General features: G+C 35.4%; 1 protein-coding gene across 4 annotated transcripts in view; it reads right to left on the reverse strand.

The window, feature by feature from the left end:
- dock1 (dedicator of cytokinesis 1) overlaps positions 1-18062 on the reverse strand; it is a 292059-nt gene that overhangs the window by 93741 nt on the left and 180256 nt on the right. For all 4 annotated transcript variants that reach the window (XM_015346833.2, XM_015346832.2, XM_015346831.2 and 1 more), the window contains exon 29: positions 15573-15667. In XM_015346833.2, the coding sequence (XP_015202319.1) occupies positions 15573-15667 (95 nt within the window). The remainder of the gene's footprint in view (positions 1-15572; positions 15668-18062) is intronic.

Genomic DNA, 18062 nt, shown 5'->3' on the forward strand with positions numbered 1-18062 from the left:
AAAACATGAGAGCTGAGCCTGGTCTTTGGGCTATAAATCACATGTGACCTTTATTACCATAATTCTTGATATAGAGCAGCATTTATGGCTTTTAGGCAGCACATCAGCTTGTGCATTCCCTAGCTCTAGACAGCAATCTAAGGAGCCAGACAATTTACGCACCAGTGAAAGAAGAAATGCTTAAAGGAATCTCTTTACCGTTTGACAGTGGTCAAAGCAATTGCTGAGCGCAGTCAAGGAGAACTGAAGGGTACTACAGTGTAGGTGCAAAGCAGATTGCCCTGATTTAAAACTGACCAAACATATTAGGATATACACGTGCATTATAGTGTATATTGCACTGTTCATTGTGATGGTTTTCATGTTATGCAATTCAGAAATGTGAGGGGATCAAACCTCACAAAATCCAATGAAAAAACACAGAAGGAAAACGCTGCCAAACACATAAAAAGTATATGTTTTTGAATTCCGATAGAACTATGCTGTATATGTCTGTAATTTTGTTTGGGGGGTGTTATGGTTGTAAACAGTTGATGTGGAACAAAGCCATAAAACTGTTCAGGTGGGTTGCCATTAAAGCTTATAATTTGTAATCTACTGGTATTTACCGTTAAATACCTGTACTTTTCTTTCTGTGTCTACATTTATCTAAATTATACAGGCAGTAGGTCCCAGCAGAGCAATATAAACAGTTTAATGATGAAAGAAAATGCAATCTGTTTTAATGGTCTGTGTCCAATGTACTGTACTTTTATATAAACAGATACTTTTGCACATTTTTACTTCAGTTGCTTTCATGCTGCTGGCCAACTGTAATAAGTAAAAGCTAAGTTAGAGAAATTGAAATATTTCTGTTACAACTTTTACTTATCCCATCACAACATGCATCATGTACCATGAAAAGGCAGAACTATTAAACCAACTTTATCATTTTCAATTTTTTTTTTTATTCGTAGGTAAAATTGACATGTCTCTATCTCTAGGTCAGGAATCTCCACTACTCACAGAAATAAGTACAAAGGGAGTACCGTCACTGAATACCTTTCATCCTTTATTGAATATGAGACAGCAAGGTCATAGCTATTACCATGAATTTCCTTTGCCAAGACCTCACTGTCTATTAATTATGTTCTTTATATGCAATATTCAACAAATATAATTTTGATTAAATAATGTAATGAAAATTTCTATTCTGGTCACAAAGTTTTATTTATTGTCTTCTTCCTAATAAACATCTCTGTGTGTTACAGATAAGTGATTTAAAATTACTACAGGGAATTTGGTTTCAAATAAACTAGATTTGAAATGTTGGCAACTTCAGTCTTTCTTAAAAATAATGCAGCTAATAAGTAAACAAAACAGGTGAACTGTTTTTTTCTACACCAAAGAGCTTTCATGTGTGTTGTAGACTAGAGAATTACAGAAAAGTCAAGCATAAGTTTTATCTTCTTTTTGACTTAATTTCTCTGTGGCTTATTAGACTTTATTGAACATACCACTTTCACTGCATGTGCCATTAAAGAGCCCCTTTGCTGTAGGTTGCCAACTCTTGTTCTAAGGAAATATAATTAATATAAATAATAACAATATATAAATAAGGAGAAGAGAGCCTCAAAGATGATCTTTAGTTGGTAAAACTTGCCGTTGAAAAAAACAAGCATTTCTGCCTATCTGCTGATGGGGAGACATCTGGGAAGGTTATGGAAGGGAAGGTCATTATTAAGCTGCTGCCAGGCTGCAGATGTAAGTTAAAGCACTTGAAAGGCTTCCTCTTGACCGGGAGGACAAAATTTGTCAGGCCCCTTGAGTAAACACTGTATATCAGCTTACCTTGTAGCGTCTGAATAAGGACGACCCAGGCAAAGATGTGTGTGTATAAGCAATATTAATCTGCACATGCCAGGGGGAAAGCCACCAAGCCTAGGAAGTGAATTTGTAATGTTGCTGCAATGAAGTGCAGAGACCAAACTGATGCTAAACATCAAGCTTTGAAATTGTAAACTGGATCACTGCTGTCTGTAACAGTCGGAAAGCTGATGCAGAACCATCTATGACACATCTGGTCTCTCCAGTTTCATTCCTTGAGAAATGTGGAAAAAGCACAGTCCCTACTAACATTTTAAATATTTCACTTTTTCCTGATAGTGATAGTGACTGATGTATGTTTTTTTTTAAATTCCAAACAGTTTTACTATAAAAAACATACAGTATATCACAGATTAGCCCTCCAGCCTTGTGTTTTGATTCAATATGACTTTCTGCCTCACATGATATGTGTTCAACCAGTTTTCTTCCACAGTTTTCTATGCAAGGTGAATGAGTGCAGTTCCTTTTACTTTAACTACAATAACTTTCATGGCATTCTGCTACCTTCACATATAGAATTTGTGGCCACCTACAAACACATTTAACACTTAAAACTTTGTAAGTGTACCTCACAAATTAGAAATATAGACTGATATTAGGGTAGAAATATAAAAAAGAATCAATTAAATTAGAAATAAGGTTTGTTTATATCAGATGAAAATCTTAGTGTTGACTAAAGGGTGTTTTTCTGGTCTACTGTAGGAGAGAAATGCTTGCTTACAGTGATCTAAAGCAAAAGGCAATAGCTTTCTTCACTGCAACCCAACTCAAATAATTTCAACTTTACCTTTTGCAGCTATAGAAACAGATTCATCAGTTCCTTTGTTTGAACCCACTAACACAACGCCAATGTATAGAAGCTGTCATATTATAAAGAGTGTACAATATTTTTTAATAAAAAAAAAGATTAAAAATGCATTTGCATAACTCTTTGACAGAGGTCTCTGGCTCTTTGTTTTCTTTCGGACAAACAGCATATAACGGATTGCTACACATGCCACTTTGACCCCATTTAATCATAAGTGGCCATGCTGTGCTAACCCTCGTTTTCAGTGTGGTAACAGCAGCATATGCTCAGTTGGAATGAAATCTATTTAAATAAGTGTTTAATTAAAGACACTTTAAATGCACGAAAACTCCAAGTACACCTTACAAATTCCAAATCCTAATTATAGGTTATTAACACATCTTAAGTCTAGTCAGAGACAGAAACAAATTATGCAAAATAATTCAGAGAAAATAACAGAGGTCCTTGTAATGAAAATCTTCACAATTGTAATTCAAGCTGTTGAGAGACCTGAAGTGACGGAATTTCTTGAATAAACAAAATGCTAATAGGTTTGCCCGATGGCTGGGTTTTTACTGTTTAAAATGAAGGCTTGTGGCAGGTTATTCCTTAGTGCTCAGAGAAAAGGCAATCGAAAACAGCTGAATCATGCTTTGAAATGAAACCTGTATGTTTGGGCTATTGTTTATTTAACAATTTTACACATTTAATTTCTTGAATTAAGTAAATTAACAAAAAATGATTAAATTAAAGATGTTTTCTTTGTGATTTGGGTCTATTATCTTCTAAACCCTCCCAATATCTTTTGGTCCCTCTTATCTATTGGTGGAATGTCTCTCTCACCTTCAGCCCTAAAGGCACCACAGCCGAAATGTTGTTTTTTTCTCTCTTCTCTTTTCAGCATGGAATAAACCTATTACTTGTACCGCTATAGTTAATGTCCTGGTCTCTCTGATTGCAGCCATATCACTCTCCAACTCACAACTGGCAACCCACTGAAGCTAAGCAGGTGTGAGCCTGGCCAGTACCTGGATGGGAGACCTCCTGGGAAAAACTAAGGTTGCTGTTGGAAGAGGTGTTAGTGGGGCCAGCAGGGAGCGCACACCCTGCAGTCCTTGTGGGTCCTAATGCCCCAGTATAGTGACGGGGACACTATACTGTAAACTGTCCTTCGAATGAGACGTAAAACCAAGGTCCTGACTCTCTGTGATAATTTAAAATCCCAGGGCGTTTCTTGAAATGAGTAGGGGTGTAACCCCGGCATCCTGGCCAAATTTCCCATTGGCCCTTACCAATCACGGCATCCTAATAATCCCCATCTATGAATTGGCTTCATTACTCTGCACTCCTCCCCACTGATAGCTGATGTGTGGTGAGTGTTCTGGCAGCATCCAGGTGGATGCTGCACATTGGTCTTGGTGGAGGGGGGTCCTCATTACCTGTAAAGCACTTTGAGTCCAGAAAAGTGCTATTTAAGTGTAAGCAATTATTATTATTATGAAGAATGTTCTGTTTGGATGTGAAGTCTGCTTACAGCTTCTTCAACTCCACGCATTGCTGTGGGAATAGTTTCACCCATTTGCTATAAGGGCACTTCAGCATTATTAACAGATTTTCAATACATCCTTCATCTTCTGTACCAGCACCACTTCCAGTGTACAGGTCCTGAATGATAATTCCGCAATGTTTATAATTGTGGAGGCATGCTTTAGTGGTTCTGTAAAGACCACTAGGGCTTCACAGAAAACAAAAGTCAAGTTAATGACAATACAAAGGTGATCAGGAAACCAGTGTTGTAGAATACAAACAAGTGCTGTGAGAGGGACTCAAGGCATATCAAAGTTTGTTCTGCTTCTGAAAAAAAAAAGACATTGCAAACTGTACATGCTTATGAAAACAATTAAAACAGTAAAGACACCAACATTTGTCATGTAAGGCATGTTCTAATTCCCCTTAAAAACGGCTCTGGTTTTGCTATATATTTTAACTATGTATTTTACAAATATTTTAACACCCTGTATCTCAAGTACAGATCTATAGAGAAAAAAGGGCATGCAAGATACAGGTGACATTCACTGATTCAATAAGTGACTGCTGGAGAGCCGCTCACTGGGATTATTAAAATTAATAAGATCACTGTGCCAACTCCATTTCTCTGTTTATTTATTAATTAGGCTGCTATGAGAAAAATAATGGCACTGTTTTGGTTAATCCAGAATATGATGTGGTTTGTAGTTACAATATCTTGTGAGATCATGTGCCAAAAAAGATTCACACTTGAACTTTAAAAAAAATAAAGAACATGATTTCATGCTGCTGCACCCTTGATTACCACCTATTGTGCAATTATTTATTCAGCACTTCCAGAAGATATGACAAATAATTGAACATTATAGCCAACCCAATTATATATTTATCTTTTTAAAGAATTTTAAAAGACTTCTGTGCAGGAGCTGATTAGTGTTCTGGAATAAATGATCTGCACTATGGAATGGACAGTCTTTAAACAATATTTGGTGACTTGCATTTTATGTTTAATCTTTGATGACAAGAAATCATTACACTTAAAATTGCAGGTTTCAGTTTTGCTGTCATTTTTACTACTTAACTAGATGTTTTTATATGTACTCAACGTAATTTTCAAAACCAGCATTTTGAAATGGTATTACTCCTATTCTTTTTTCATCTCTTCCTAAAAATCAGAATAATAATCTCACATGAACTTTTCCTTTATTTTTCAGTTCATTGATATCAGCCACTCCTTTGGAAGAAACTTAATATGAAAGTAAGGCATTACTCTTTGGAGATTAGGACTATAAAACTTCTGTCTGTATGACTTTCCTTATTTTTGTTCCTAATCAAGGTTTTCCAGATATCTGAGAATTAATTAAGCCCATACTTAATATAGATTTCTATATTTTATAAAGAAAATGGCAGATGAGCAGGCTCTTGTGCTAATGTGCTCAACGTGTTCTAAAAAACAATCTTTCATTTAGGCATTTTGTGGCAAAGCTAGATTGGTAATGTTGCAGTTCATATCTTCAATAAATATCACTTTATACATGTAGAAACCTTCAAGTGTTCAGGAGACTTTTAAGCCAATCCTTATCCAGTTAATTTAACAGGAAGGGGAGCTAATGAGGTCCCAGAGTTGATGAATGTAGCACCGTGCAGTCAGGTTGCCATCAATCATTACAAGTGGAGTTTTGTAGCAACTACACACTCCTGCCCAGACCATCATTGTGGACCTCCCCATCGATTAGTCTATTGCACAGAACAATTAGCATATCACACTGCACGTCAGCAGCACACTCACAAGCATCCATCAGGGTAGTCTTCACAATGCCTTGCTTTATCACTTGAAGTTGACTTGGTGCCACCAAGTCCATCTGAGATGATGCTCCAAAATATAGATGGCACACAAGATATCATTCTCTTGATGAGAGAAGCACATTTTTTGTTTTCTGTGTGTTTTTCTCACCTCACTAATTAAGTGATTTAGTGCTTATGCAACATTCAAAGGCATGCAAGTATATCAGGGTCAGGCAAAAATAATAAAAAATGATGCCAAGAACATTTAATCCATATCCAATATATGCATTTTAAACTTAAAAAATCAAACAGTTCTTAGTTTCTTTTCAGTGACCAGTATACACTTTTATACACTTTTGAGACGTAAAGCAGGATTTCAACACTTCTTATGAACGACACACACCTGACTCTTTGTAATTACAGCAATGACGGGATCCCCAAGTGAGAACATCCAGTTCAACACAACCCTGAGCTGCAATAACCAAAGGACCTAGCAGACTGCCCACACAAACTGATCATGTTAAATCAGCCTTGAATTTTAACATGATGACTGAAAAGGAGAGCAACTAAATTAGAGGGTAGTTTAAGCAAAGCTGTTAAAAATAATGAATTTAAAAGAAATGCAGCAGAAACAGATGTTTGTTTTTAACCAAATGAAGAGGACTCAAGAGTGAAATCATTAACTTTCTTTTTTTACCACAATTGGTCACATGCTTTTATTCCTTACATAGAAGCACATGTGAGAATCAGAATTATTCAAACAACTTTTGAGGTACAGCTTTAAATGTTTTGGTTGCTCCTGAATGACTCAACCAGCAAGGAAGCATCACAAGTTCAAGGCTGGCTCTATTCACTATTCTCTATTCTCTCTATACAAGTAATAGGTTTATGGCTGACTCTGACTAGGATTTGTCAAGTGGTACACAATTTACTCAGCAATGCTGAGAACAGTTTGTCAGGTCTGTCTTGGTTTCAAGTGACGAGAGCAACCTCCCAGCCACTTGCAGGGTCAGGGGGCTGTTGATGCGGGACATACCTCTTCTCCAACCTGCCCCAAAACTCCCATATGAGACTGTGCTGCCTGTGACCTATAAAAGATGAATGGCTCGAAGATGATTCTACCTATACTTGCTCATGGAAATAAGATGTTTTCAGCTGCTGAAACAACTGGCCAGGTTCCTTGTCCACCGGAACAGCACTTTATAAGAAGATTTTGAAAGGGTTTTAGAATACACTGACTAGACCATCTTCTTAGTTCACACAAGACCCCAACATATGTCACAAATATAATTGGATTATGTGTCCCAGTATACCTGCATAGTATTATGTTGTGCCCTGTCTCCAGATGCAAGCCATTTCAAAAGCGGAAAGAAAAAAAAAACCTTTATAATCCTAGACTTCCACAACTTGGAAGCTTAATAACAGTGAAAATACAAATCCTTTAATTCCATTAAGGAAGCAGGAAAGAAGCTTACAGTATATCCCTGTTAAGGCACAGCGCTGACCTGGCGAATGTCATGGCCAAGGGACGGGCTAAGAAATCTAACCATTACTTTCGGGTAAAAGCAAGCAGACAGGCGAGGCAGAGGATGCAACAGGCAGACAGGCGGAGCAGCGGATGTGATGTGCAGCCTGGAAGACTAGAGGAAAAGCTGCGTAGCCAGGCAGATCACAGAGACTGCCGAATACACCGTCAGAAGCCACGCAGCTAACAGGAAGCATGAGGGGATCTGGCTGGTGGGCCGGTCCTGGTTCAGACTCAGAAACAGAACGGTCTGACAGTTTCAGGATGATTTCACAATATCTTGCAGACAGGTTGGTTTGTGCGAGAAGCACAAAAATAAAACAGGGCGAAAGCTGAACTACAGAGCATCTGACTGGCCACACTAATCACGGTCTCACGGCACTGGGAGAAGTCTGGCCCTGCAAGTGAACGTGGCAGGTTGCCGGGGGCGTCGGGGGCTGTGAGCTCGAGCTCAGGCAGCTGGAATAGTTGCATCTAAAGCAAAACTTGCCACAGTGAAAGAAAAATTAAAACGACAAATTTTAATAAGTTATTTCATATAGGCATACAGTAAATGTCCTACTTATTCTTCTTTCTTTGCAGGCACGGAGAAGGATCTTAAAAGATATATTTCTAGAAAATGTTGTTGGATCAAAGTTTTAGTCCTTAAGAGGAGAGAGCACAAGCAGCAGCTGCATCCTTGCTAAAGCCTGGCAGTTGGATCTATATCTCACCAGGCACAATGGATCACATTTTTCTAATCTGGGCATCTTAAGACTGGTATCTTAAAGTATTTGTTGAAAATGCACAATGAAAATCATTCCCATGCCTCTGAGGACATCTTCAAAGATTATGGATTTACTAACACAAATGTTAGTTTTTGCATTAATCTCAAATATACCCATTTTGGACATCAAGATTTATTCTCTAAAGTAAGAGCCTACATATTACAAACACAAAAATGGTGACTAATGATGCACCCTTTCACAGCCAAAAGCATTGAAAAACATCAAACAAGAAAATCATAAGCCTGCAAGCCAGCCCTGACAGCACCTACTGTATGTACTGTAAAACTGAGAGAAATGCAAAAGAAACTAGTATGATTTCTATAAATGTACAGATCACAGTCAGGCCAGGTGGAAGAACAGCAGCTACTGTTACAGAATACATACAGTATAGCCAAGGAGATGATGATGGGCGTTTAAAGTACCATTGCAACATGTGAGGTTCAGTTCTCTAGCAGGTCTTCACATGATGAAGTTTTAAATCTATCATTGCAGCAGTTCTCAAAGCAATGGCAGCTTGATTTTGAAACCAAAATGGTTGTCAGGCAACACATTGTAGTTTATGCAGGAACCCAATTATGCTGTATGTTAACTGTGTTGTAACAAGAATAATATATAGGTTTGGAGTTTTTTTTAGCCAAACCGTCTTTGAACAGAAGCACTTTGTGGCCAGCTATGGGTGGGAAAATTATCGCACCTTATGAGGTGCAAATCAGAAACATCCTTGGTTGTTGGCAACACCTACAAACCTTCAATTTAATTTCCCAAGAGACAGGCAGTTTGAGTTGAAATAGTCATTTGATCAGCTTAATTAAATCAAAAATACAAATGCATCAAAGGTTAATTGTACTCTTAACTACAATGACATTAATTGTACAGTAACTTTGGGTTTAACTGACCAGATGTTTTAAACAGGAGTTACAGGCTGTATATTGATTAAGAAAATTAACATAGTGGATAGTCAAATCCACAACCTCACATACATTACACACTGTATATTGAAATAAATTATGCATTGATTCTGGATGTATTAGAATAACAAAGATTCCAAATAAAGATCTCATGAAGAAAGTAAAAGATCTTTATACTGTACTAAAAGAATACCCAAATGATGTGGCCACTGTTCCATTTTAGTCAAGATGCACTGATCTAACACAACCTCCAGGAAAACAGCTGGAAAGAAATAAGCAAAACAAGCCTGGTCACTTATTCTGCTAAGGCCTAATGGATTATGGCTGGAATTGGAGATGAAGGATAGATAAAGGATAGTACACTATCATGCTATACAGTACTTCCCTAAAGCATTTTGATGAATAAATAAAAACTGCAAAGACATTTTGGGTTAGTGGATGTAATTTGATTACTGAAACTGTTGTCACCAGGAAGGAGATAAAGACAGTTAAAATGTATACAAGATTATACAGTATATAGTACTTGCATACAACACATAAAAATCCCCTTTTCATCAAACGATGTTCATTTTTCTAATAACCACTCTTACAGATTTTTTTTATAAAGAGCATGTGCTGTTATACTTGTCACTCTATCAGTTTCTAATCTTTGACACTTTATTATTCCTTCTGCATTAGACTACATTCATGACAATTCATTAATATTTTTTCAGAATTGGTCCCTCCAGCTAAAAGGGCTGCTGTACAGTACCATGTGCAGTATGAAACATCTGATGACACACTCATTAGCACAGCACTTACACAGCAAACGGGGAAATCTAAAACAATAACACTCTAAGGAATTTCAAACTGCATTTTCACTGTGTGGGTGGTAAACCAGCACCAATACCATTAAAAAATGAAATAAAAAAAAATGTTGTTCCTGGGGAGCTTAGCATTAATGTCATACTGAACAGAAAGCAAAAAACAGTATGCATTTTATTGTACCATTAGGCCATTAATAATGCAGTAGGAATAAGATTGCGAGATCTGAGGAGATCCTGTCAAGCAAACATTGTTGAATGTTTCTTAGCAAAAAAAAAATTGATATATTTCACTTTTGAAACATTTTGCTTCAATAAAAAAGAAGAAATGTATAATAACATTATATAATTGAGGTGACACACATAAATAGAAGCACTCATCTATTCAAAAACCCAGAGAGAGTGAGCTAAATCGGGTGCTTAGGACAAAGAAAAAAACCCAATAAAGCCTCTGGTTTGCAGTCCTTCAGTATATCACCAGATGGTCACATACTTTCACAAAGGTGAACAAACATATTGTATATATCTGAATTTGGTTAGCACAGCAGGATCTACAGTACATAATCCATCTTTTCAGCTCTCAGTAATCCAAGATCACAGATGACACTTTATCCTTACAGGATGTAGCTTTCCCTGTTCTGATTAAATTAATGTATGATACATCTACATGAAATCACAGGCTAGAAGAAACTGTGATGTGAAAATGAATAGACACTGTGCAAGAAAACAAATGATAAAAAATGTTGATACTGTATATCACATTTCAGAAAATTACATTTTTTCATCATTTAAACAAATCTATATGGATCATCAGATAAGAAAGGTACTGTATAGTAAAACTCCAACTTGAAAAAAAAGGATCTAAATTTTAAATGATTAAGAATGATATGTATCTAAATATTTTTATAAAGGTACGTGTAAAAACATACTGTACATACTATGGAGGAATGGAAGTGCAAGGATGTATATTTTGAATAAAGAAATGTACACTTAATTAAATCTATTTTTCCTCTGAATGAACTATTAAAAACTGAATACACTACCTGTGTACAACCTGATTGTTTCCCTTCCCTTGAATTAATACAGTGATTCCATCTCCAGTAAAACAGATGTGATTTATCTACACCCACAGGCACACAGCAATCTCATCACAATCTTTTTTTCTTTTTGCATTTTGACACAGGTGGCCAAAAATGTTAACTCAAAGGCTATATAAATTTCAATATCAAGCCTTGCGAGAACTCTGCTTGTAGCAATCATAGCTCTTCTGGTAGAAAACTACAAAATATATTTCATCCACATAGTCATGTAGGTTATTTCCTGAAAATATATATTTTGGGAGACCACTAACTTTGTATTAGAACACCATGTCCCCAACAGCACCCAGCAGAATCTTAGTATTCTTCATTCTTCATTAGAGAAATTCAGTCCTTAAATTTCTAGAAATGCAAACAATCTTTCTCCTTAATATCTCATAGTGATATCAAACTGTCAGAAGTAACAGTAATCACGACTGCCCTCTGCACACACAATTCATATTAAAAGGTTGATTTTTAAGTCATTCATTTCGAGTTGTTAATCTTGTAAACTCTGATGTATGAGCCACCTTCAGAGCATTGCATTGACAGCATATCTTATGCTTCACACCTGAGTCTTATATTTTTGTATTGTAGTGTATTGTATGCTGCTACATTACATTGACTGTATGCATCCACTGAATCCAGTGAATGTTTTATGTACTCTGTATATACACTGTTGATATTGTTTGTTTGTTTTTCCATCAGGCTAAAGGAAAAATTCCACTGTACTGTATGTAGATTCTGATTCTTATCTGGATCTACTGAAGTAAAACTAAAAAGTAAGTCTACACTTTTGAAAGCAGCAGTAAAAGAAATAAAGAACATTCATCCTTTTTAGACTATCCCTGTAACCAACAGGCAAAAAATACACTTCCTAAATACTTATAGCCCAAGGGTGAATTTAGAGAGACGATATACTAAGTTAATTTCATGGGGCTCACACAGAAAATACTATTACAGATCTCAGGTATCAAAAGATTACATACTGGCCAGGCATTCATTTGACATAGGAATGATGCATTTTCCACTGACACAATGAATCAGTATTTTCATTTTTATAACTGAATGAGAGAAATATGTTACTCTTTAGACACTGCTGTGATTGTTTTCTTTCTCATGCCTGAAGACTTGTTTTCAAGAAGTGGGGATTTTAGAACCTGGTCTTGACCAGCCATTGTCCTATGGGTTTGATAGGTAGCCTTAAATGGTCAGCGAGCAAAGATCTGAAAAGTACAATAACCTCTCTTCATTAAGAAACCAGTTGTTCCAGTAATGTAACTCAAGAGATCATCTGGAATGAAAACTTAAACTCTTTGTCTCTTAATGTCCATGAGTGGACAGTCCAGCATTAAAGAATACAAAGTCTTGTCTTTTAAATATATTAGGAAAATAATCTTGTACAAACTGCAGTAGAAATGCAAATCATTCAAAACATCTCCCCAAATAACACTGTTCTAGTGTGTTATCCAGGGTATGGGTGTGGTCAAAGTAACTGTATATTCCTAGACATTTTACTTTTTTACAATTATTTCTTATTATTCTTACAAATATATTTTAATATGAAACCTTTTGAACTAACGTCTGATAGAACCACTTCTCAATTTGTGTAAATGCCCTGCAGCCACAGCAGGTAAAGGAGAATTTAATAAAAACTGTGAATTCATACAAATCACTACAGTTAAATAATTAAATCTGGAAAAACAAATCATTTTACAGCTTAGATAACCTGGTTTCATGTTTTTTTTTTTTAAAGTAAAGCATCCTGAGTCTAGTGTATGACTGAAACACAGTGATTTGACACTATATTTTGCACAATAAATCTTAATGAATCTGAATTTAATGGTCAATTAGTTATCGGTATTACAACAGTAGTGTAAGTCATTGATTCCTATCAGATTTCAGGGCATATTCTTATTAGGTGTTAAAGAGTTGAATAGGATGTGTATTTGGTACGATACCAATTTCTAAATTTCAGAATGGCCCTCATTTACACATTGCCTGAAATGTAACTAATTTGACCTCTGCAGAAGGATAAAATGCTAACTGAGGGAGTGTGGCAGAAAAAGGGTAACTACTGTAGTAAGTAAACTGAAAAGAAGTTATTTAAAGTTCTGTATGCTGACGCTATCAGAAACATAGTAAACTATGGTATTTCTGAAACTCTGCGTGCAAAAAACAAGTTAATCAAAGTCTAAACAAGCAAACAGATCAATGACAGTAATCAATTAACACTGAAATTTCAGAGCTCAACTGGAATGAAAACCAGCAGGCACTGTGGTCCCACGGGAATAAAAAAAATCAAAATAATTCACAATTCTGAAATTCACAAGAGGTTTAGTGTTATGTTTTTAATAATGGATCAAGAATGCTTTTAAGAATGCAGTATGTTATTAAAAAAAAATGAAATGTCTTTTTAAAATCTAGGTATTAGGAGCCTACCCATGTGAAACCATGCAGAGCAAATTTTGGAGCAGAGCCACCAAGGCCATAAGGACAAAAACAAATGTCCAAAACTTGTTTCAGACCTACTATATGCAGTTTAATTTTCAGCTAGGGCACACAAACCCCCTGGTTTATAGGCTGGTCTGCCCATTTAGATATTATTTTAAAATTGTATTTTGTGGTAATTGTGTGCTGGGATATTTTTGTTAGATTTTGTAATCATAAATGCCACTGATGAGGAGCTCTGTCCACAGTACTCCCTTTTCCCTGCACACACCCCTGAAACAGCTTGCAGTCAATTGAAAAAAAATTGCAGAACAAATGGGACTTGGAAACTAAAGACTGAAAAGCCCTCAATAGAACTGACATTCATTCTGAAGTGAATCAGGCAATAATCTCTATTCTTCTTTATCACAAGACCTAAGGCTGTCTTTCAAATTATTACAAGTTCCTAGACTTTTGTACTGTGCTTGGAGGTATAGCAACAAAGCCTCATCTCCAACAGAAGATCTGATCCTAAATCTTAGAACAGAGTAATTACTGTGGAAATGATTTCATTTCACCTTTATAAAAGATAAGAAGAGATGAGAAAAACCAAAACAAAGAAACAAAAGTTTAGTTTAATAAAAGTTTGATTTCCCTAATGTTCTCACAACAGTATATACAGTACAAGGTCCTGCTTCCTTGGTGATCTTAGAAACCAGGCCTGAAAATGGCCATGGTGTTGCTGGTCTCATGGACATACCAAATCTATGAGTTACAACTGTAATCGCAGACCTTGAATCAAAATGCAAAACACTCAATACACAAATTTCATTTATAAAATGATCTAAAAAGTAGTCACATGCATCTGAAACCCAATGCAAAAGAAAAGTAAATTACACACTAATTTTTAAAAAGATTATTGTTTTTCTTGCTTGTTATATTGTTGCATCCAGTGCAACCAATATTGGATTTCTTAACTAAACAATACTCATCTAAAATGTATTGCAAAGAGACTCCCTCTATATAATTCATTACATAAAGCTCAAATGAAACCCATACATTAGAGTTCTCATTAAGTGATAGTATGAGTTTTATATGCAATCTATTTAGAATCAATTAATGAGCAGAACTGAATGAAATCATAGGACTTATAATTTAAGAACATTAAATTTAGCATTTAAAAAAATGAGACTTGATGACTGAAGATTGAAGATGATTTTCAGCTAACATTCCAGTGTGAGATTAACACAACACAGCACTAGACACTGAATTGGAACTGCAAATTTGCAAAGGAACACTCAAAATAAAAATAACATGATTATGTATAATCACGAGTGATTATTGTTAAGAGGTCTTTATGATGTGAAGAACATTTACAGACAAAAAAACAACCACTCTTTATTTTTATCAGATTTGGTATATTTTCTTTTTTTGGAGCATTACACAAGCTCAAATGTTCCTGTGATCATTCTTCAGACTGCTAATTGAGTTATTCCAAAATTCCCATTAAATGTGCATTAGGTATGGAAATCACCATATGTCTGCAACAGCTCTCTTCTTCCTATTGCAAGATGGTATTCTAAAACAAGTAGAGAACCGACTTTGCCCCAGTCAATCAAGCACAGTCCTTCATGGAAAGCACATATAACTCACAACTGTAATCTACTGTATGTACTCATACTTCATACCCTCATCCAGTTCAATACTGCAAGCTCAGTAATAAGAAATTCCACTGTGCTTTTGTCCACTCTTGCTCTGTTAATTAAAGCTAAAAAAATATTCACTGAACAGACTAGCTAAACATGCATTAATAATCATATCTATAGAATGAAGGATGAATACAAAATAATAAATTAAATGAATCATTCAAAACTTTGGAAATATCTTTACTAGTATGATTATACAGTATTATTCTATGGCAACCTCCATGTCTTGATTATGATAAAACATTATGATTTTAGTTATTTGTACTAAAATAAAATATAGGAACTCTCCTTGTACATTGGAAGTCTTGTTCCTAAGCAACCACAGTTATGAAAGATCAAACGCAGCATTAAGATGTCTGTGCACAGATTCAGAGCTGTTGCCCTGTACTTACTTATTCTGCATCATGTTCATTATAACCCAGTCGGCAGGGTAGACATTCTTTCCAATGAGATCCTTGAACATGATAAATGTTTCCATCAGAAAATCCTAAAAGGAAAAGAAACCTTTGAAATGAAGACTGTAATTTTCACACTTGGATGATAAGAACATTTTACAACAAAACTCCAAAAGGTTTAAAGCTCAGTAAATAAAAAGAGGGTATTTGGAGGTTTTCAAGGTTTAAGGTGGACAACAAACATGCATTTATTTTCTTTTATAAACCTGCTTGAAAATGATTTACCCTGACTGAGAATGTCACATATTGTATCTTATCCCTCGCCCAATTCCTGATACAAAGCGAGTCCGCATATGTAGTTTTTCATCCCCATGAAAAATTGAAGAATTCAATTTGACTATTTGAAAGTGTGTGAATTTTAAAAAGCCTTTTTTAATACTCTGTGTGAGCAACTCTCCTAAAACCAGGGTCTTCAAGGTCAATTCTCATATTTTTTTTACTAAAGGAGAGCTTAAAACAGACAGGCAATATTTCTGCTTTGTTAATCTTACAGATATGGCCTTGTGAAGTCTAAATTGGCAAGAACAAATTAGCATGATTTAAAAAAAAGTAACTCTTGCTTCAGAAAGCAAGTTTTGGGAGAGCAGGTCACATTTGTAAGTTCATTTCTAAACTCCTTTTGAAAACCTTTCCACGTATGAATATAATGCATCTATCTGGAATGATAAATGGTCTGTGACACTGCAATGTCATGAATATCACCTGGAAAGCATGCCTACTTCATAAAGAGTGAAACATCCCTACTAAGGATTAAGAGAGTCATTACTCTCTTGTCAATCAAAGATATGAGGAACAGTAAACTGTGTTTACTTAGTTTTCCGACAAGAGTAAACATTCACATATTCAATTCTGCATCCTTTATTCCAGCAATGTTCTTAACATATTATAATAACTGCTGTGGCCTACTTACTGCAAACTGTGGTTGTGCTGTGGTTGACATTCAGTGACTTTGTCTAAGGTATTACTAACATTTTCAGTATTCTCTAACCAAAGTCTCCAAATCAATGTTCAGTAAATGGCCCAGGTTGTGTACCAAAAATTAAGCAAGGTGCACTTCACAGGTCACATTTTGTTTACTAAACACCTATACTATTTTTAAACAATCTGTTATGTCAATGCTATAAAAAACACAACTGTAGTTATCACATTCCCATGCATGTTTAGCTTTAAAGTAATAATGGAAGTATTTTCTACAGAATATTTATCTAATCAATCTTGTGATTAGGATATTAGAACCGCGTTCTTGTCATTTTGAAGTTCCTTAAAATTAATAACTGATTTTTGTTCACTAATGAATTAACTTATCTTTTATATGTCATATGAAAACTCCACTGAATCATGAAAAGTGTTGAATACTTGAGAGAAGCCTGAAGTGTTGAGACCCATGAGAACTGTTTTTTCCATTATCAAGATCAGGAGAAAATACAGTGTGAAATACAAGTTATTTTAGGTTACAGGCATCTGTACTGAACAGCTTATTTCCCATCACACAAACCTGAGCCAGACTTAATGGGAGTTTAAAAAGCTCAAGGTGTTAATCAAAACTTTTAAATAGTTTCCATCTTTCCTCATTAGAATGAATATTTATATACTGTATATAAACCAGCAATTATTGAAATAGAATAATAAAGCAAATTCAAGAAAATTAATGTTACGAGGGTGGTTCACTACTGGAAGACAGTTGCATACTTAAGGCTCAAACTAGCTTCACAGTGAATTTTAGTCTGGAAACAAACCAAAGTTTATGATCAATAACATTAATGGCAGCAACTTACTAGGAAAGCAAATAATGTCCACTCTGTCATTTACTGCAGACACGTATTGTTTTGTGATGCAAAAACAGAAAAATACAATACCATACCACAGACTGGTAATAAAAGCATTCAATTCAATAATGTCTGAAGAGCAGAAGTCTAAAGGAGACCAATTTAAAAGGAAAGTAAAAAAGCAATTTTCCCTTGCTAACATGACAAGACAAAGAGTAAATGTGGTACAAAAATATCCTTAAGCATGAGATGACTGCATATTTTAGGTCTTCAGATTATTCTTTTTTCAAAAATGTAGGTGGATATAATTATGTATTTTATAAAATTATTTTTTGCTTATAGATGACTTGCTTCCCCCCCAAGATCCAGAAAATAAGTCTGAAAGTAACAGCTATTCTTCAGCTACCTAAATTTGAACATTTCTGGTCAGCCACCACATATACAGTAGCAGTACTATGCAAGGCACGTGTATTATGACTCATGTTCTATTCTTACAAAGATTAGAGAAACTTTGTTTTGCATTAACAAGAATGGGCTAAACAGGCCTAAGCCTGGATAATTTCTTACTGAAGTTAAAACAGTAGTTGTGGCATATACAGTACATTGTTTATGTGCCTGCAAACTACTTTTTAACAACTTAATTTTTCTCCAGAAAACAAAA

This window comes from Lepisosteus oculatus, chromosome 4, assembly GCF_040954835.1.
Source record: "Lepisosteus oculatus isolate fLepOcu1 chromosome 4, fLepOcu1.hap2, whole genome shotgun sequence".
Classification (NCBI taxonomy): Eukaryota; Metazoa; Chordata; class Actinopteri; order Semionotiformes; family Lepisosteidae; genus Lepisosteus; species Lepisosteus oculatus.